The sequence below is a fragment of the Carcharhinus amblyrhynchos genome, chromosome 28, assembly GCF_965287045.1.
Source record: "Carcharhinus amblyrhynchos chromosome 28, sCarAmb.v2.hapA, whole genome shotgun sequence".
Lineage (NCBI taxonomy): Eukaryota > Metazoa > Chordata > Chondrichthyes > Carcharhiniformes > Carcharhinidae > Carcharhinus > Carcharhinus amblyrhynchos.
Window position 1 is genome coordinate 22,252,551 of NC_137351.1, and position 22,724 is coordinate 22,275,274.

The 22,724-nt window shown below is 42.3% G+C and overlaps 1 protein-coding gene across 1 annotated transcript; it reads left to right on the forward strand.

Moving 5' to 3' along the window:
• Positions 1-555: 555 nt before the first annotated feature.
• On the forward strand, positions 556-7,769 carry rsl24d1 (ribosomal L24 domain containing 1). The gene is made up of 6 exons (XM_080214277.1): positions 556-734; positions 3,658-3,771; positions 3,854-3,926; positions 5,584-5,647; positions 6,836-6,921; positions 7,091-7,769. Exons 1-6 carry the CDS (start codon positions 654-656, stop codon positions 7,162-7,164), a joined length of 492 nt encoding a protein of 163 aa, XP_080070403.1. The 5' UTR covers positions 556-653; the 3' UTR covers positions 7,165-7,769.
• The last annotated feature ends 14,955 nt before the right edge of the window (positions 7,770-22,724 follow it).

Genomic DNA, 22,724 nt, shown 5'->3' on the forward strand with positions numbered 1-22,724 from the left:
GTCCTCCGGCTGTGTTGGGGCGCTGTCCTTTGGTCCTCCGGCCGGGTTGGGGCGCTGTCCTTTGGTCCTCCGGCCGGGTTGGGGCGCTGTCCTTTGGTCCTCCGGCCGGGTTGGGGCGCTGTCCTTTGGTCCTCCGGCCGGGTTGGGGCGCTGTCCTTTGGTCCTCCGGCCGGGTTGGGGCGCTGTCCTTTGGTCCTCCGGCCGGGTTGGGGCGCTGTCCTTTGGTCCTGTGGCTGGGTTGGGGCGCTGTCCTTTGGTCCTGTGGCCGGGTTGGGGGCGCTGTTCTTTGGTCCTCCGGCCAGTTAGGGCGCTATCCTTTGGTCTTCCGGGCCGGGTTGGGGGTGCTAACCTTTGGTCCTCCGGCCGGGTTGCGGCGCTATACTTTGGTCCTTCAGGCGGGGTTGGGGCGCTATCCTTTGGTCTTCCGGCCGTGTTGGGGCGCTGTCCTTTGGTCCTCCGGCCGGGTTGGGGCGCTGTCCTTTGATCCTCCGGCCGGGTTGGGGCGCTGTTTTGTGGTCCTCCAGGCCGATTTGAGGCGCTGTCGTCGGCTCCTCCAGGCCGCTTGAAGTGTGGCTCGGCCATTTTGCATCGAGTGCAGGCGGTGAGGAGCCGGTGTTGGGCACCGCGCGGTTAAAGCCCAAACCGGAGCGAAAATGCGAATCGAGAAGTGTTATTTCTGCTCGGCGCCGGTGTATCCGGGACACGGGATGATGTTTGTCCGCAATGACTGTAAGGTGAGGCCGGGGAGGGAGAGTGTCTAGGCCCAGGCTGTCAGTATGGAGCCTGCGGTTCAGGGTGATGTTATTGGGGAGTTGAGGCTCGGGCTTGCCTGCGAAAGCTGCCGAAATGGGCTCAATAATCACGGCTGTCGGCTCCTCGCTGCCTTTGCTCTGACACGTGTAATAGTTAACAAACACTTGCATTTATATAGCGCCTTTCGCCACAACAGCATGTTCGAAGAGGCTTTCCAGTCAGTGAAGTATTCATTGTCATAGAGATATCCAGCACGGGAATAGCCATTCCGTCCAACTGGCCCATGCGACCAGGATTCTTAACTGAGCTATTCCCATTTGCCTGCATCTGGGAATTGAGTGCAAAAGTAGGGAGTGGAGTTTATACTTGCACAGGGCATCCAGGTGAGACTACATCAGGAGAACTGGTGTACGGCATTGGTGTCCTTATTTCAAGAACATTGGAAGCAGTTTAGAAAAGGTTTACTGGACTAATGGAAGGGGAGAGTTGTTTTATGATGAACGTTTGAACTGGCTAGGCTTGGAAGTTAGATGAGTAAGAGGAGACTTGATTGAAACGCAAGATCCTGAAGGGTTTTGACTGGGTGGATGTAAAAGAATGTTTCCTGTTGTGCTTAACCCTTTCTCCACTCACATTATCTGCACCTGTAAATACTAGATTACTGGTTAAGACTTGCATTCCAACCATTATCTTGTAATTTAGTTTGTCTATATATGCCCTGTTTGTGAAACAGATCCTGCACTCACCTGATGAAGGGGCAGTGTTCCTAAAGCTCATGCTACCAAATGAATCTGTTGGACTTTAACCTGGTGTCGTGAGACTATTTACTGTGCCTACCCCATTCCAATGTCGGCAGCTCCACATCGAAGAGCTAGGGGTCACTCTTTAAAAATAACGGGTCAGCTTTTTAAGATAGGAATGAGGAAATATGTTTTCTTTGAAGGTTGTGAATCTTTAGAACTCTCCCTCAGAAGTCAGAAGAGAGAAATTCTTGATAAGCAAGGGGTGAAAGGTATTGGGGTAGACAGCAATGTGGAGTTGAGGTTAAAATCAGATCAGCCATGATCTGTTGAATGGCTGAGCAGGCTCAAAGCTGAGTGGCCGCCTCCTAAATCTTACGTTCGTATATATGGTCTTCAGATTAGAGCAATTGGATCCTTTACATCTGCCTGAAAGAGCTAATGAGGCCTTGGTTTAAAGATTGGGAGATGCAATCCAAAAGATTGCTCCTTCCAACAATGCAGCCCTCTTTCAGTACCACCTTGCGTGTCGGCTTTGATGTGTGTGTCCCAGTCTTGTAACCAGAGTCTTTCAGCTCAGAGGTGGGAGTGTTACCAACTGAGCCAACACTGGCTATTATTGTAGATTATTGATGTACAGTAAGAAATTTGTTTTGCATTTGCTCATGACCTGAAAATGTATGATGCTGACGTTGAGGTCCCTGCACAGCATTGTCAGGATTGTTGTGGATTGGGTGTTGAGCAAGCTGAACTCCTCTCTCTTTCCTCTATTTCTCCCAATGCCCCACCTTTAAATGCCAATGTAGTATGTGTGTATTGCAGTATGTCAGAATAGTGCATTTAGATTATGTCTTGCTGTTGTTGCACGGCAAGGTTTCCCAAAGTTCAGATAGTTGAGGAGGCTGGCTTTTTACTTATTTAAATGTAACGTGGTCTTGTGTGAAATCTGCCTTGGCCTCAGAATGCTCGTTCTATTATCATAGAGTCCCTAAGTGCAGAAGATGACATTCAGCCTATCAAGTTTGCATTGACCCTCTGCAGGAGCATCCTATCTAGGCCCAATCCCCCAGCCTAACCTTGTGCATTGATCATGACCAATCCATCTAACCCGCACATCTTTGGACTGTGGGAGGAAACCTGCGCAGACACGGGGAGAATCTGCAAACTCCACACAGACAGTGGTCCCAGCTGGGAATGGAACCCAGGTTTCTGGCGCTGTGAGGCAGCACTGTGCTACAATTCCGCCCTATATGTCAGGTTATAGATGGTGAGAAAATCCAAATACTCAGTATCAGTTTATCACATAATGTTCCATTGTCATCTGAACGTGGTTTGAAAGGTGAATAAGTTTGTTGGTCATAACTGTTGTAAGCCTCTATTTCCCAGGTATATGTCTAGGGCGGTCGACATGTTGAATCACTGAGTTGTTGAAGAGTTTGGTTTGATATTTTTTTTCCTCTGCTGAACTTAGTCGATTCTTGATCTCAGTCAAGCTATTGTGCTTAGTTTCAGATTAAGGACTCTTCATATGTTGTTTATCTGATTGCCTTGCCTGCCTGACCTAGAAGAAAGATGAGGTGAAGTGACATTCCCAATTACATTGTTATATATTTCTCAACAACATCATGAATTTGTAAGATAAATCATGCACTCCTATGTTGGGGGTTGTCACCATTCTGCCTTTTTGCCAGAAGTTTCCACAATAAAGTTACCTGTCACACAGTCGCGCCTGCACTACGGTGGCTAGTGGTTAGCACTGCTGCCTCACAGCGCCAGGGACTTGGATTTGATTTCCAGCTTGGGTCACTGTGCAGATTTCGCACATTCTCCCTATGTCTGCGTGGGTTTCCTCCAGGTACTCTGGTCACCCCCCACAGTCCGAAAGACGTGCTGTTTAGGTGGTAACTTTTCCCTCAGTGCACCGGAACAAGCGCTGGAGTGTGGCGGTGAGGGTATTTTCACAGTAATTTCATCGCAGTATTAATGTAAGCCTACTTGTGACATCCATAAATAAACTTAAAACACCTGGGCCTGCTTCTACCATTCAGAGATTGCAAGTCCCTGGGCCTCCAGTATCTGCTCCGTCAGGGCAATCTATCCTGACTTTCTGCAAGCAGCACTGCATGAAATCCGGTAATGGTTTTTAAATTTCTTAATCTTCCAGACTTTCAGATTCTGCAGATCAAAGTGTCATAAGGGTTTTAAGAAGAAGCGTAACCCAAGAAGGGTCAGGTGGACAAAAGCCTTCCGGAAGTCATCTGGCAAAGAATTGACTGTGGTGTGTAAAATTCAAATTGCAGTCCAGCTTTCCATCATACTCATTTCTCACTTGATCTTGACATTTAATCTTTTATTTACAGGATAATGTATTTGAATTTGAAAAACGTAGGAATGTGCCAGTCAAGTACCAGAGAGAACTGTGGTCTAAGTCAGGTAAGCATCTCTGGTGGCATTTATGTTCTGAATATATTGGACTTCCGTGGATCACAGCAGAAGTTTCAATGAAGCTGATGAGATGTTGAGCCTAGTTAGAGTGGAATCTCCATTTTGACGTTAGATTAATCTCTAATAAGAATGGTAAGAGTGGTATGCAGAGGGGATAACTGAAATAAACCTTTTAACTAAGTAAATAATTCAGTAATGGAAATGTAATCTGGTATTTCACATCTGTTTGCGTCACTGATGATCTTTAGCTAGTGGATGAGTGCAGAGTGGCTTATTGGAGTTTCTACATATCTGATGTGAGCAGCAGGGCTTTTTGGGGTTGGGATGGGGGGCTCATCACTGCATCAAAGATGTGTGCCTAAGGTGCCAGTGCTTTAATCCAACAAAATTCTAATTATTTCCAGAAACATCATTGATATCACATGCTTATCATGGAAGCTGTTGAGTTTTCTGGATTTTGTCCTGCAAACAGGAAAATAGAGATTTCTCTTAGGCACACATCACTGCCATACTTCTGAATTTGTGTGTGTGGAGGCTGGTGAGGGTTCAGGGAAATGTCCTCTACCTGGATTGATGGTTTTGATTAGCAAATTTCTCCACCCTATCCCATTCTGACTTGACAGAAATCTGCTGGGGCTGATCATGCACTGCTCATCCTCTTGTTGTCACCTCCAAGTGGTCACTGTCCATGTGTTAGTACAGATCTTGTTTCAGCAGGATACCTGGCAGTGGGTGCCTCGCATCTGTCCACACTGAGCGCCTATAGCTGCAGTTTTGGTGGGTGAATTTGAGTATTCATGGGGAGCCTTGGCTCATCTTTCCATTTGCAAACAAAGGGATGTTAAAGTTCACTGGCTTTAGAGAAGTAGATTTCAGAATGTACTTTGACTTTCCCTGTTCCATTCATTTGAGGCCATTGGAAAGAATGAGAGCAAATGCTGAAGGAAGTGGCCCTGGAAATAGTAGATCTGTTGGTGGTTATGTTCCAAATTCTTTGGACTCTGGAATATTATGATTGGAGGGTCAGTAATGGAAGCCTGCTATTCAAAAAGGGCGTTAGAGCGAAAACAGGTAGCTGTTAACCAGTGAGCCTAACGTTGGTACTAGGGAAGTTTCTAGAGTATTATCAAGGATTTTATAACTCAGCATTTGGAATGCAGTGGTATAATCAGGCAAAGCCAGCACAGACTTTCAAAAGGGAAATCATGTTTGGCGAATCGTTTGGAATTTTTTGAGGACGTAACTGATAGAGTTGACCGAGGAGAACCAGTGGATGTGGTTTATTTACACTTTCGGAAGGCCTTTGACAAGGATTCACATAACAGACTAATATGTAATGTTAAAGCACATGGGATCGCAGCTAATGTCTTGCAATGGGTAGAAAGCTGGTTAGCAAATCGGAAGCAAAGAGTTGGCATAAATGGGGGTCTTTCTGATTGGCAGTCAGTGACTAGTGAGGTTCCACAAGGACCTGTGCTGGGACCCCAACTGTTCACATTATATGTTAATGATCTGGAAGAAGGAACTGGATGTATTACCTCCAAATTTGCAGATGAAATTAGATACAGCTCTTGGGGGTACTTCTGCTTCTATGTTTCTATGCTCTTTGTTTTTGTTACATTAATGGCGAAATTGTGTTCAACAGTTGTGGCAATGAAGAGAATTGAGGAAGTCAAACAGAAACGCCAGGCAAGATTTATCATGAACAGGTGAGTGTGAACCTGAGCGTTTTTTTAAAGTGCAAGATTTTTCTTTCAATTTGATCCAATTGTTATTACTTCCTGTCCCGAAATGGTAGTTTTCTGTGTAAATATATTTCTGATGACTGCAAATCAAGAAAGTGCATTTATATTGTATTTCAAGGATGGATACAGTTAAGAAAGAGCAGCCAGAAACACCAACCATTGTGCCTCAGGCAATTTATCATGCCTCAATTCTTCGTGGCCAGTTAATTACTTTGGAAGTAAATTTAAAATTATGTAGACAAATATGGCACCCAGATTGTGTGCAGAAAGTTTGATGAACAGCAAATTAAATAAATGACCAGTTAACTTGCTTAGTGTGTGTTGGGGGATGAATGTAAGCCAGGACATCAGGAAAACTTCCCCTCTTTCAGTCTCACCATAAGATCTTTTTATATTTACCTGACAGATAAGTGGGATTCAAGCTTATCCCCTCATGGAAAATGGCACAGCTAAGTACTCACACCAAAGTGCCAGTTTCTATTGTGTGGTGGGGTGGATCTTGAGCAGTGAAGGTTGAGCTAGACAGATCTTTCATTGACAAAAGAGTTAAAGATTATTGGGAGCTGGCAGGAAAGTGGAGTTAGAACCACAATCAGATCAGCTACAATCTCATTGAATGGCAATGCAGGCTTGAGGGACCAAATGACCTACTGCTGCTCCCATTATGATCTTGTGTGTGCAACTGCTCCTGCTGTAAACGCTTATTTTGATTCTTACTGTCATTTGATTCCTGAATCTTTGTTGCGCAAGATCAGCTGCGGCTGAAACCTTTAGTTTTAGGGGCGACACGATGGCACAGTGGTTAGCACTACTGGCACAGTGCCAGGGACCTGGGTTTGATTCCCGGTTTGGGTCAGTGTCTGTGTGGAGTTTGCACGTTCTCTCTGTGTCTGTGTGGGTTTCCTCTGCGTGCTCCAGTTTCCTCCCACAGTCCAAAGTTGTGCGGGTTAGGTGGATTGGTCATGCCAAATTGCCCATTAGTGTCAGGGGTACTAGCTAGGGTAAATGCATGGGGCTATGGAGTTGGGCCTGGGTGGGTTTGTGGTTATTGTGGATTCGATGGGTTGAATGACCACCTTCTGCACTGTAGGATTGAATGAACACAAGTATTTAATAAAACTAGATTGCTGATGTAATTTTGTCTTATTCAAGGTTGAAAAAGGATAAAGAGTTACAGACAAAGGCAGACATCAAAGAGGTCAAACAGAACATCCATCTCATCAGGGCTCCTCATGCAGGTAATTGACTGGATTGCTTGGATATTCATGGTATATAAAGGAAACTCACAAACCCCAACATATCAAATGTCTAAATAAAAATTTCTTTGGGGTTTAGAAGTTATTCAGAAATAAATCTACTTTAATATGTTCTATTCTGATAATTTGTGGTTCTGTTTTCTTTTAACAGAGAAACCAAGGAAATTGGAAGAGAAGATGGTGCAAAGTTTGCAAGAAGATTTGGAAATGGCAGAAGATTCTTAACTGTTGCTATTTGGTGCCCAAAAAGGAGTATGCAAGATACACAAATACGTAAAAATCACATTGATGAGCCTGTTTCACAAACTTTGGACACGTAACAAGGTGTAGAATTACTCATCAATAACCAGTGCTGCTTTTCAAACGTCTAGATCCCCAAAGTTGAAACAGGACCACCAGCGAGAAATAAATCCAGTTTCCTAGATTTTGTGCATCGGATTAATCAGGTTCATGCTTTTTATTGTGAAGGTCTGTGTGCTGTGGTTTGGGCCCTGATTGGATAACCTGTTATGTGTTGTATCATTAAAGATCCTTTACCTGCCGATTATTTTAAATTGGGATCATCCGAATCATCTCCCTCATAAAATTCCCAAGAAAATGTAGGAATGAAGAAAAGTCGAGTGTGCAGAACAATTGGGTTGAGTCAGTTACTTTGATATGAATAATCTGATGCGATCTTTGTTTTTCTCTCCAATGATAAGGTTTTCTGTTCCAGAAGTGTGACGTACATATTTAAATGAATATTGTTGACTGACCTGCCAGCTTTAAATGTGGATTATCTTAAGCTTGATATTCCAAATTTCAATCAATAAATATATTTCATTTAGAGATCTTGTGGTGGTTGTGGTAATGTCAAATTGTGATGTACATATTGAGTTGTGCAAATTTGAGTTCTTGTTTTTTTGATTGGTTAGTGGAGCTAAAGACATAATTAAGGACTCCACGCACCCCGGACATTCTCTCTTCCATCGGGGAGAAAGGTAGAAAAGTCTGAGGTCACTCAACTTGAGAACAGCTTCTTTCCTGCTGCCATCAGACTTTTGAATGGACTTACCTTACATAAAGTTGATCTTTCTCTATACTCCAGCTATGACTGTAACACCACATTCTGCGCACTCCTCTATGAACGGTATGCTTTGTAAAGTGTGCAATAAGGAATACTTTTCACTGTATACTAATATATGTGATAATTGTATTTGATTTTTCTATTTGCACCACTAAGCTTTACAGAACAGCAGGCCACTCAGCCAGTCTAGTCTGTGCCCGTATTTATGCTCCAAATGAGCCTCCCCTTAACCTATTGAATGAATATTCATCTTTTCTCACTTGTGTTTACTTACTTTCCCGTCTTAAGTGCACTATGCTATTTGTGGTGGTAGCAAATTTCACATTTTTCTTTATGTAAATAAATTTCTTCTGAATTCCCAATTGAATCTTTGATGAAGGGTCATCCAGACTCTCAACATTGGCTCTATTCTCTCTCCACAGATGCTTTAGACCTGCTGAGATTTTCCAGCATTTTCTGTTTGTGTCAGATTCCAGCATCTGCAGCATTTGCTTTTATTCATGTTCTTCTTGTAAAGAAACTTCTGAATTGTCAGTTGAATTTATTGATCATTATCTTATGGCCCTTGGTTTTGGCTTTTAAGAATTTTTTTTAAATGGATGTTCCCTTTTTGATTTCTTTCAATATTGACCATGAGGCCAAACTGTGTGAATTTGAATACCGTTCCCTTATACTATTGTAAATGTTGACTCTATGACCTTTTTCCATACAAACTAATTTTTGATTTCATAGAATCCCTACAGTGCAGAAGGGAGGCCATTTGGCTCATCAGGTCTGCACCGACCACAATCCCACCCAGACAGTATTCGCATAACCCCACACGTTTACCCTGCTAATCCCCCCAGTACACTAGGCTCAATTTAGCATAGCCAATCAACCTAACCCCCACATCTTTGGGCTGTGGGAGGAAACCCATGCAGACATGGGGAGAATGTGACCGGAGGCCAGAATTGAAGCAAGGCCCCTAGTGCTGAGAGGCAACAGTGCTAACCACTGTGCCACCATACTGCCCAACATAGCTCATGAGAGTCATACAGGTACCATCTTGCAGCAGGAGTAGGACATTTTGGCTCCACAAGCCTGCTCTACCATTTGATGAGATGCTAGGTTTTCATTGATCAAAACCCAAAAATTTTAGAACTGCAGTAAAATGCTGGAGATGGTACCAATTCAATTTCATTCTGTATGTATAAATAATGAAAAGAAATTCAATAAGTAAACGCTTAAGTTCAAGTTTTTATTTAATCAAAGAATGAGCGATCAGATTATGAATGAGAATATGAATTTTGAAGTGTTGGGCTAAACCAAAGCACGTACCGCTTAAACATTCTCCATGTAAAAGTCAGCCTGTGATTTATGGCCTAACGAATTGGTCACAATGTGGGCTTTTACATGAGTATATATGGTATTTAAAATTTAAGCAGCATGTCAGTAATCTAATTTCTTCGAACCAGTCATAAGTAGCTGAAATCAGCTCCTGGAAAACTTATTATGAAGTTCAGGAGTGAACATTTCTGATCTGTCTCCGCTTTGATTCCCGACATGTTTCAATCATGTGCTTTACCACAAAAACAGGCAACACTTGCTGATGGCAGTGCCAAGCATTTAATAAGCTTAGAGCTACAGTTGTTCTCTAGATTTCCACATGAATTTATATTCAAATCCCAGAGCTGGCCATAACTTGAATTTCCCTTTGAGTAAATTTTTTTTTCAAATTTTCAGCAAGAAAACATAAAGAAGAACGAAATCTTAACTGACAAGAGACTTGATAAACTATTAACTTATAAAGTTAATTAGTCACAAGTAGGCTTACATTAACATAGCAATGAAGTTACTGTGAAAATCCACTAGTCACCACTCTCCAGCTCTCGTTCGGGTAACTGAGGGAGAATTTAGCACGGCCAATGCACCTAACCACTGCGTCTTTGGGACTGTGGGAGGAAACTGGAGTACTGAGGAATCCCACACAGACCCGAGGAGGAAGTGCAGAGTCCACATAGACGGTGACCCAAGCTGGGAATTGAACCCGGGTCCCTGGAGCTGTGAGGCAGCAGTGCTAACCACTGTGCCCCAATCCTGGTCCAGTTGTAATTCATTCCTCATATGCATCACTCTCCTCTCGTATTGTCGACATGGATTGAAGTCTAAATGGATGTTTTGTCCAGTTCATACAAGGATGTAAGGTGAGGGATTCGATTGTTGCTGACAGGTTAATTGTTGCTTTATTATCAACTTCCTTTTATTTCCAACCAGATATGAAGTGTTAATCCTTCCAAATCATAATATTCTGTCTGCCAACGTCACATCCATATTGCAGCTACAATCATGATTAAAATCTGAATTGTTGCATCTGGTAAATGAACCCGTTTTGAATTATGCATTGTTCTGTCTATCTGCCTGTTCCTGATACAGCTTCTTGTTTTTAGCTGAATATCTGGGATTACATTTCAATTTCATTAGTGTGTAATGTGTCCCTGTATTAAATGAATATGGAATGATTCACAGATGGTGATGAGAATACTCATGGATTGCAGCACAATTTAGGGGACTAATCTCTCATTATCTGTATGGTTGGTGAATTGAAAGGGATTTCCGTCCCATGGTGATTTTCAGTCTTGTGATTCACGGAAGCATCTTTCAACCCATCTTTGATAAAGCTGCTCAATTAGCCTTGCGAAAATCTCCTCAGGTACTTATGCTGCCACTGTGAAGAGGTAAAAGGGTATTGGCATCTTTCCAAATATATTGCCAGAAGTTTAAGGAATGGGGAGCTCACTAAAATCAAAAGTGTCTTGATCAAAAGTTTGGACCTATGGACCATGATCTATGACTTCCTCGAACGACTGGTTAAGGAGTCTTGGGTGAGCAAATAACATTCTGGCCGGTTACATTGGCGGAATTCCTGGTCCCGCGGCAGTGAACGGGGATTTGGCTGAGTGCCAAAGTCTCCTTCCTCGCTTAGTGTCGGTGGGACGCGAATGGCCAGAATGTTTCAGCCCATATTTCCATTGGTGTTAAAGAGCTTTGGAATGTGGTGGTAAAGTGTAATTGGAAAAAGAAATCTGCACTGTAGCTATAATTGTCTATCAAGTAGATTGGTATCAGCCTAACGGGTGTCCTATGGGTGGCAAGTGGTTAGCACTGCTGCTTTACAGCTCCAGGGACCTGGGTTCGATTCCTGGCTTGGCTCACTGCCTGTGTGGAGTTTGCACATTTTCCCCGTGTCTGCATGGGTTTCCTCCGGGTGCTCCAATTTTCTCCCACCATCCAAAGATGTGAGGGTTAGATGCATTAGCCATGCTAAATTGCCCCTTAGCGTCTCAAGATGTGTAGGTTAGAGGCATTGGCAGGGTAAATATATGGGATTACAGGTTAGGGCCAGGGTGGGATTGTTGGGGTGCAGACTCAATGGACAGAATGGCCTCCTTCTGCACTGTACAGTTTCTATGATTCTAAAGGCTGGACAATAACACAACTGTAACTGTGGATAACGTGCTACACATCAGATGGGGTGTACCAATGTGTTCATTCCTTTGACTTGCAAGTGTGTTTTCTGTTTGATTGGCAGAACATTACGGACTTCCTTCCCTATAAGGCATCTTTGAAAGAGAACTATTGATGTCGTCTGCACAACATAAAAGGTTTGCTTAATTCCTTTAAAATCATTTTCTTCGATTGTTTTTCCTAATTGCATTTTATACTCTTAATGTACACGACTAGAAAGGATTAATTTGGTTGTTATGTTAATGACCTGGAATTCGCTGTTTGTGAGGGTTTTGGAAGTGGAGATTAATCATTTCAGAATGGAATTGGATGGGTAGTTGGGCAGGGAAATGGGATGGACTGGGTTGGGTTGAATAGCCACCTTCTGCGACAACATGGATTGGAAAGTTGTCTCAACGATTACATTAGTCCTCATTAATGTTTAACTTGTTTGCTGTTGCTTGAGTTGAATTGTGTCTGCTCCAGCAAGGTTCACTTGGGTGACCAAGTGACCGAATATTCTGAGTTTTCCCTTAAAGCCTTCAGTATGAACACAGATTTGCAAATGAATCTTTGAGGCTTAGTGACCCTTCAAATAGCTAATCAGCTTGTCCTCCCCGTGTCAGTGTAGGTTTCCTCTGGGTGCTCCAGTCTCCTCCCACAGTCTGAAGGATGTGCTGGTTAGGTGCATTAGCCATGCTAAATTCTCCCTCAGCGTACCTGAACAGTTGCTGGAGTGTGTCGACTAGGGGATTTTAACAGTAACATCATTGCAATGTTAATGTAAGCTTACCTGTGACACTAATAAATAAACTTAAAACTTAAACTTATTTCATACTTGCTTTCTTTACAGCAATCCAAACATTCCTCTGCTCTAACCCCATTTATTTTCCCTTAAGTTCCCAACCAATTTCCTTCTCAAATCATCATCTCTGCTTCTACCAGCCTCATAGGCAGCGAGTTCAGGGTCATTTACCAAATGGACCAGAAAAATTTGCCCTTTCCAGTCCTATACATTCTTGACGAATACACAATGGGGGAAGACGGTGGTGTTGTGGTATTGTCAGTGTTGCTGAAATAATAAATGTTTTTTATTTATTAATGGGATGCAGATATCGTTGGCTGGGCCAGCAGTTACTGTCCATCCTTAAGGGCCCTTGAATGATTTTCTAGGCCATTTAAGGGTCAACCACAATGCTGTAGCTCTGGAATCACAGGTAGGCCAGACCAGTTGAGGACAGTAGATTTCCTTCCCTAAAGGACATTAGTGAACCTGATGACCAACAATGACCAGGACAGATTGTTGGTGATCTAGACATCTAAAAACTTGAAGCTCTCAAGCATTTCCATTGATGCAGACAATAGAATAATAGAATGTTAATAGAATAATGTAAGATTGGAAGAATGCAATGGTTCACAATGGGAAAAATCTTGCTTCCAGATATGTTTATAACTTGTACATAATTTAGGAAATCCTTTTTATTTCACTTCTTTGTGTGTTTTTCCCGTACATAATGGCACCATTGTTGCAAAGGAAAAATAAATCCTAGCTATTGCGGTTAGCACAATAGCACACTGCTGCCTCACAATACCAGGGACACAGGTTCAATTCCGGCCTCCAGTGACTGTCTGTCTGGAGTTAGCATGTTCTCCCCATGTCTGCGTGGGTTTCCCCCTGGTGCTCTGGTTTCCTCCCGCAGCCCAAAGATGTGCAGGTTGGGTTGATTGGCCATGCTACATTGTTCCTTAGAGTCAGGGGATCAGCAAAGTCAATACATGGGGTTACAGGGATAGGGCCAGGGCGGGATTGTTGTCGCTGCTGGCACAGTGGGCTGAATGGCCTCTTTCTGCACTGTAGGGATTCTATGATCGAAGTTTCTGTGGAAATGAAGGAAATACGTACTGTCATATTTTTGATTTTGAAGAAGCCCTGGTTCTATTAATAGAACATCTGACAGCAAGAGAGTCATAAGCTGACTTGTTTTACACTCCACTGGTGTTAATGAGAAACACCAAAATGCAATTAAACAAGTGAAAATACAATTGATATTCAGATAGGACTATTGGTGGGGGGCATTCTTTCCTGATGCCTAAAGTAAGGCCTGCTTGAGTTTGGAACTGAAATTTGGATTATGATGAGAAATTCTCCCTTGATTATTCCTGCTGTAAACTATAGATAAGTGGAGATTTGTTTTGGTTTAATTCCAAAAATCTTGATGAAAAGATACCCAGTGGAGAATGAGCAAATTATGTTATCAGCAGCAGTTTATTATGAGGTGTTTATACCATAACAGCCCTTTCTTTTAACTGAGTGTTTACTAAAGGCCACTGTAGGGCCAGCCAGACCAATGTCACATTTCGGCCAGACAACAGGTTCCTTTGCCTGAAAGGCATTAGTGAAACAGTCGGATTATTAATTTTTCTTCAGACAGTCCATGAATTGCCAGTGTTATTGAATTCTGTTTCATAATGTGCTATGGTGACAGTTGAATGCTTTGGGTTACTGGTCTAGACTCATAACTAGTATTCGTGCACAAGCTTGAAAATGACCTAGAGTTGAACCATCCGTTGTGGACTAAATGACCAAGGCCTATTGAAATCAAATTAAGATCTTGTTAAGAAGGCATGGGACTGAATTTTAACCCTGATGGGTGAAAAACCAAGATAGTTTCTCCACGTGTATTTGTGAAAAGAAAATTGTTAAAATTGTTGACTCCTGAGAGGGAATGATAGTGAGTTAAAGACAAATAGCAGCTAGCGGGGATATTTAACAAGTACTTTGTTTTAGTGTGATTGTTCTTGTGAGTGTCTTGGGATGTTTTACTATACTCGGACTTACAAGCCTTGCTGTGCCTTGTGGCGCACGAGGCAGACGATGTGATTGTCTGTTTTCATGGTTCTGGAACAATTTGCTAGCCTGTCACCAGAGACTCTCCCTGTCAGAGTGTATTCAAAGTGTATTATAAGTTGCTATCTGACCTGTTTGGCCATGTTGCGAACATCGCTTCCTCAGCTATCAAGCCCTGGATTGGACTCAACCCCAGAGCTTCAGACTCAGGCAGCAATGTTACACCTTACTGTGCCACAAGGTTTTTTGATTTGCTTTATTATTGGGATACTGTGGAAAGTATTATTTCTTGCACACCATTCAGAGTACATAAGGGAGAAGGAAAGGAGAGGATGCAGATTATAGTATTACAGTCATAGCTAGGGTGCAGAGAAAGATCAGCTTAATTTGAGGTATGTCCATTCAAAAGTCTGATGGCAGCAGGGAAGAAGCTGTTCTTGAGTCTGTTGGTACGTGACCTCAGACTTTTGTATCTTTTTCCCAAGGAAAGAAGGTGGAAGAGAGAATGTCTGGGGTGTTAGTCTTCCAGAAGGAACTCTTCAGTTCTAGGCAATATAATAAAACATAACTTATTCCAACTTATAAATCAAAGAAAAAGGTTTAATAAAGAAACTTCATTACTCCAACACTTGAGGCCTCATCCTGGGCCATACCAAACTCCCACAAACCCTAGCAGCTTCTTATTTATACTGAGATAGCTGGTCAGCTGATCACCGCATTATTTTGTCATTGGTTACATGGTTTACTGCGTCAACTGACCCTGCAGCATGTTACCATTCGTCACACTACAACAGATTCAATGTTATCATTGGTTACACTCTAACACGGGCTGTGCGGGGTCCTTGATTATGCTGGCTACGTTTCTGAGGCAGCGGGAAGTGTAGTCAGAATTTGTGTGATGGATTGGGCCATGTTTTTTGTGATCTTGGTCAAAAAATGTTGATGTAAGACCTTCTGAAGGTGATATATCAATGCAAGCTGTTTTGAAAAGAGAAGGATGTTGGGCTGGAAGTAAATTCAGAATTAGCTTGAAAACAAAATGTGAGATTAAGTTAAAGTTAAAGAAAGTTACTTCTCTTTGTGTAGCTTAACTTGGTTTTCAATGTGCCATACATACAAGCAGCCTGAGAAAAATAACGGTTCAAACAACAGCTGGCCCATGAAATTATATTTCAATGTTATATTGAAGACAGTTGTGTGGAGGAGAATTGGCCAATGTAATGCCCATTTTCAGAAAAGTGTGACAACTATCTGGGTAATTACAGCAGTTTGTTTAACACCTGCAGGGGGGAAATATTTTGAAATTGCAATTCAAGGAATTAATTTAAATCAGTCAGTACAGATTTCAGACAGAAAAATGCTGATCATGTGCCAGCAGTGTCTGGTATTTTGGGGGAAATGCATTGACAAGGTAACATACAAGATGCTATTGAAGATCAAACTATATGGAGATGGTTAGCAAATAGATTGAACGCTGGTCAAAAGGGAAGAAATATTGGGAGTTGAGGGCCATTTCTAGAGTGGTTGGAAGTGGATAATTGTGTTTCTCAGGATTCAGATCTTTAACCATTTATATACGCCAACGATTTGAATATCGGACTTAAGGGAGTGATGCCCACACTTGAAGATAAGATAGGAAGTATAGTCGATTCACCAAAGATCTTTTGGCAGCATCTTCCAAACTCATGATCACTTCCATTTAAAAGGATAAGGGCAGTTATTACATGGTAATATCACTGCCTGCAAGTTCCCCTCCAAACCACTCACCGTGCTGACTTGGAAACATATCGCATAAAAGCAAATTACTGCTGATGCCAGAATCTAAATTACTGCAGACCCTTTAGCAAAGGGTCGCCTGGACTTGAAACATCAGCTCTTTTCTCTCCTCACAGATACTGTCAGACCTGCTGAGATTTTCCAGCATTTTCTCTTTTGGCTTTGGAAATATATCACCGTTCCTTCACAGTCGCTGGGTCAAAATCCTGGGATTCCCTCCCTAATGGCATAGTGGATCAACCCACAGCACCTCGACTGTAGCAAATCAAGAAGGCAATAAATGCTGGTCCAGTCAGTGGTGAATGAATACGAAGAGGATAGTTCTGAGGGATGTTAGTGAAAATGGTGTAAAGACAACAGGGCTGGCAGATGGAATTCACTGTTGGTAAATTAGGAGAGTAGAATTGTTAAAAGAGAATAACTGCTGTCTGAATTGAGACCTGGCACTGTGGAAAGCAAAGGAATTTGCGCGACTCATGTTCACCAGATCTAAATTAAACAACACCTAAATGGATAAGACCATAAAATCCTCTTAATGCGTGTTTTTATGATGCTTTTGTTTGAGGAATAGCAACATATGGGCTTATCAATTAGAATTAAAGCTGTGGATTGTTGTGACTAATGACCCATTTCTCTACCAGCAACAGCCCTACAGCGACAGGCTAGAGTTAATGTCCATCACTGTTTAAATACGTGACCTTCAAAACACAAGTCTATGGTTCAAAGGAACGTAAATGCTATTGAAATGGATGGCAGATGCGAACTGCAAAGTTGTTTAATATTACAGTCTGCCGTAGTGTCCCTTGAGTGGTTTCTTGTACATGCAAAAGCTTTATTCAGTGAGACATGAATTGAAGTAATATTTGTTGAAGAATGTGAATGTTAAAAGCCTGGGGCTATGATTAGGCCAACTATGGTCGATAGTTAAGCATCGACAAGGGCTCTTCTAAATGTTACAAAGGTTGTGTAAAGACTCCGACTACTCAGAATTGGAGAGTTAGACTTGTGGCGATAGTTGATTTTGTGCACTGGACAAAGAGAAAATATAAGAAAAGATATGTAAGGAATTCCAACATTGTGACAGAGACACTAGCCTCCTTGGAACTGAGGCATTCTAATCACCACTTGGAAAACAGTCTGCATGGAGGTAGGTTGAGCAATGTGAGTAGGCAAAGATCACCAACTCAGCAATTCAGTGAATGATAGAATCCTGACACTGCAGGAGGGGGCCATTCAGCCCATCGAGTCTGTACTGACTCTCTGACAGAGTATCTTGCTCAGGCCTTATCCCTGTAACCCCACCCATTTACCATGGCTAATTCATCCAACCTAGACAGTGAGACACTAAGCGGCAATTTAGCATGGCCAATCCACCTAACCTGTGCATCTTTGGATGATGGGAGGAAACCGGAGATCCTGGAGGAAATTCATGCAGACGTGGGGACAACATGCAGCCTCCACACATACAGACACCCTAGGTCAGAATCGAACCCAGGTCCCTGGTGCTGTGAGGCAGCAGTGCTAATCACTGTGCCACCCACAATTTAAAGGCACAGGATGACTTAAAGTAAAGTTTATTTATTAGTCACAAGTAGGCTTACATTAACACTGCAATGAATATACTGTGAAAATCTCCTCATTGCCACATTCTGGTGTCTGTTTAGGTACGCTGAGGGAGAATTTAGCATGGCCAATGCATCTAACTAGCAAGGCTTTCAGACTGCGAGAGGAAACAAGAGCACCTGGAGGAAACCCACGCAGACAAGGAGAACATGCAGACTCTGCACAGAGAGTGGCCCAAACCAGGAATCGAACCCAGGGTGTCTGGCACTGTGAGGCAGCAATGCTAACAACTGTGCCTCCGTGCCGCCCCGACTTCACAGAGCAGACATAATTCTGGAGCACAGAATAAAGAGAAGTGACATGGGAGTTAAGGTAAAATGTAGGGGGAGTAATATGTAAAGTTCCAGAAAAAAATGGAGGCCAAAAGAAATGCGTTAAGAAATAAATAAACCCACAGGACATGAGTTATTTTCCACTTCCTGACTCCAATCATGGCTTGCTATCAATATGCAATATCTTGAAACTTGAATCTCTACATTGTTAAATTAATAACTTTGAGGCTGAATTGTCATTAGAAATGTCCCTGGAGACATGGGGTTTCACTTGAGCATGTCAATAATTTTAGTATCCTCTCTTCAGTTTTATGGGCTTTCATACTTGTATTTTCTGCCAACTGAACATCATGACTCCACTTTGGCTTTGCAGTGTGAGCTCTTGGGGCCTGACCTTCAGTGATTTATCTTGTCTGCAGAATCTAATGGTTGGAGATTTAATATGGAAATGCAGGCGTTGGACTGGGGTAAACACAGTAAGAAGTCTCACAACACCAGGTTAAAGTCCAACAGGTTTATTTGGTAGCACAAGTCACTAGCTTTCAGAGCGCTGCCCCTTCATCAGGTGAGTGGGAATTCTATTCACAAACAGGGCATATAAAGACTCAAACTCAATTTACAAAATAATGCTTGGAATGCAAGTCTTGCATGGTTATATAATAACGGTTGGAAGACTCACATTCCAACCATTATTTTGTAAATTGAGTTTGTGTCTTTATATGCCCTGTTTGTGAATAGAATTCCCACTCATCTAATGAAGGGGCAGCACTCTGAAAGCTAGTGGCTTATGCTACCAAATAAATCTGTTGGACTTTAACCTGGTGTTGTGAGACTTCTTACGGAGATTTAACACAGGGGATGTCAGAAATGATACGTTTGTTTTGCATCTGTAGATTCCTGAGGGTTAATTTTCAAAAGTTTGGATCTTGATGCTGTATTAGGTGGATTAGCACTGTGAGGCAGCAGTGCTAACCACTGTGCCACCGTGCCACCCTTTCTTTGACAGGTCTATACATTATGTGAGAGTTCTGCATGAAACGCATTTCCACTGACTAAAATCCCTATTTCTTAATGATTTTCTTGTAATTAGTACCATAGGTCAAGTCTTTTCATTCCAAACCAAGAACTCAAGTGGAACGGGATACCATCCGTTCCCAGTTAAGATTTTGCTTGTAAAATTAGTTAACTGGCTGCTGACATTGTAATATAAGCTTAAATTGGAATCATTCCATCAAAGAATAAACATTAACATTCCTGCAAAGTACTCAAACATTTCTAACCAACAAAAATCAAAGTATATTTAATCTCATTGACGCAGTTCAAGATTGTGTAGCAGGCAGTTTGGAAGCGAAGTAACAAGGCATTGCAACAATATGGGTCAGCAACATATTGAGACTATAGCATGTGCATACTGTTACTTCAGTATATCACCAATTAATCAAGACGCGAAACTGAATTTTTAACATTTCAAAAAGTCATTAATATTGTTCCAGAAGCTATCACAGCTCAGGTAAGTGAAACTCAGTAATTTCAAGGTGCCTGCTCCACATGCAGATTATTCAATGACCCCAATTATAAAGGCTATCTCTCTCACTGAAGCTGCAACAATCTCGATAGAGAAATGAAGCCACCCGCACCCATCTAATCACAAGGTTACCCATTTTACACTTTGGATTTTCCCTGAACGCATTCTCTGGGTGTGGGTAATGCTGCCAGGACCAGCACTTATTGTCAATCCCCAGTGGCTCAGGACAAGGTGGTGTTGGGCCACTTCTTGACTGACAGTGGTCCCTGTCATGCTGAGGAGTCCTAGGATTTTGGCTGAGCGGCAATGATGGAATACTGATATAGGTCCAAGTTTGCACATGTTGTGACTTGGAGATAAGCTTGGATGTGATGGTGCTCCCCCCCACACATCTAGTTTGGGAGGTGCTGTTGAAGAAATCTCGGCAAGTTACTGCAGTGCGTCCTATAGATATTTCACATTGCAGCCTCTGATTGTGGATGGAGTGAAGGTTTTAAGACAGTAGATGGGGTGTTATCAACATAAGATGTCAACCCTCAATCCAAACCCTTCAGCAATATTAACACCAGTGCAACTCCTTGCTATGCCCGTCTCATCTAATGCTACATCTCGATAGCATCTTTAGTAAAGCTAGCTGTCAGTGACAACAAATTGCATTTGGAGACGCGATGGCCAAGTGCTACTGTCACTAGGTTATTAATCCAGAAACTTAGCTAAAGTTCTGGGGATCTGGGTTTGAATCCCAGTACAGCAGATGGTGGAATTTAAATTCAATAAAAAATACCTGGAATTAAGAATCTACTGATGACCATGAAACCACTGACCATGGAAATTCTTATTGGACAGCAGCGGATTAGTGTCAGGTGGATTTGGAGGCTAAGTATGTGGGGTTACAGGGATAGGGCTTGGGTGAGATTGTTGTCAGCGCAGGCTCGATGGGCCGAATGGCCTTCTTTCTGCACTGTAGGGATTCTATGATTCTGTGAAAGCATTGGGCCATTAGAGGATGTTCAAAGGACTCGATAGATGTGGCAGAAATATTTGAATACTTTACATCAGTCTTCATTCCTGAGGCTGATGCTTGACTATTAGAACTGAATGCTAATAACTTGAATGATCAGAATAACCATCATCGAATAAAATAGCTTTCATGTGCCCCTATTTCAGCATCAAGCTTGCATGGTGAGCAAATGGCTCAGGCCCTATGCACCAGTGTGCCGGTAAAATGAGCCTTAGTGTGGAACTGTACAAATCCCAGTGGGTATATTGAGAAGTGAAGGTGAGTTTGCGGTCGATAGTTGTGGAGAATCCAGGAGTGGATTTCTCAACTAGCATAGCGAGAAAAAGGAAGCTTGTTCGAGTGTTCCGTTTTAAAGGTGAATTTGCATATTTCTGATACATCGGGGATAAATTTGAATCTGAAGCTGCATGTAAGAATTTCCTTAAATGCATTAGTGGACTCCATCCTGCGCTCAAATTCACTTTTGAAATGGAACAGTCTGATGAGCTGTCTTTCTTCTATGTGCTCGTTGAGAAATTGTCTAATGGATTCTCTACTTCAGATCCACGTCTACCCACACTGGTTAATATATGTGTTCTGACAGTTCCACACGCTGTAATATATAGGACCTGAGCCATTTTCCCTTGGTGCAGGCTTGTTGCTGAAATAGACCACATTGAAGCTATCCTGCAGCATAGTGACTATCCTGGTCAGATCATTGCTGGCTCTATATCATGCAAACTCATCATTGGGACTAAGGCCATCACGTTGAACCCTGAAAAATGCCCAGTCTACCTCAGATTACCCTAGCAGGATAAGGAGTCCCAAAAGATTGAGCAACAGGTGAAGCTAGCTGTTTCACTCTGTTACTATGCAGAAACAACACAAGTCATATTCACCACTAACAGGGTGCTGCCATTGAGCCAAAAAGACATTCAATATGTCACATAAATGAGTAATATTGTGTAGCCTGAAATAATGATGTGGAGATGCCGGTGTTGGACTGAGGTAAAACACAAAGAAATCCCACAAATAAACTTTTCTGGACTTTAAACTGGTGTTGTGGGATTTCTTTGTGTTTTAGCCTGAAATAACCAGTGCGGCTTATCTCCATTAGCAACTCCATGAAATCAACAGCAAAGTAACCACCAGGAATTATTTGATTTATTATTGTCACATGTATTGGTACACAGTGAAAAGTATTGTTCCTTTTGCACTATACAGCCAAAGCATACCGTTCATAGAGAAAGAAAGGAGAAAATGCGGAATGTAGTGTCACAGTCATAGTTAGGGTGCAGAGAAAGATCAACTTAATGTGAGGTAGGTCCATTCAAAAGCCTGATGGCAGCAGGGGAGAAGCCGTTTTTGAGTGGGTTGGTACATGATCTCAGACTTTTGTACCTTTTTCCTGACTGAAGAAGGTGGAAGAGAGAATGTCAGGGGTACGTAAGATTCTTGATTATGCTGGCTGTTTTTCCAAGGCAGCGGGAAGTATACATGACTGGAAAAAACTACAAAGGGTCATGAATGAAGTCCAGTCCATCACTGAAACCAGCCTCCCACCTATTGATGGGTGAAGCTATACTTGTACAGAGCAGGAGCCATGCCATGCTATGATACAACCAGAAAGAATGCTTTCTATGGTGCGTCTGTAAAAGTTGGTAAGAGCTGTAGCAGACATGCCAAATTCCCTTAGACTTCTGAGAAAGTAGGTGGGTTTTATTAACTATAGCATCTGCATGGAGGGACCAGGACATGATGTTGGTGATCTGGACATCTAAAAACTTGAAGCTCTCGACCATTTCTACTTCATCCCCGTTAATGTAGAGAGGGGTATGCCCTCCACAGAAGTTTTGAATGTGCGAATTGTCACTGAATATAAAATGAGCGTTAATTTTCTGATTCAAGGAAAGTACCGGTTTATTTTGATCAGATATGTGTTCGATATTTTAGTTTCTCCCTATTTTAGTGTGGTATTGACTTAAAGTTTGCTGTCCATTAGGGTTGCAGAAGCAGCAACAATGAATGATTTCAAATGGAAATTGGATGGGCACTTGCTGGGCTACGAATGGAGGAATGGGACTGATTGGAGGCCTGGATCTGATGGGCCAAATGGCCTCCTCCTGTGCTGTAATGACTATAACCATGATTATGAATTTCTTGAATACAAAGTGTCACACCTACAATGTGTA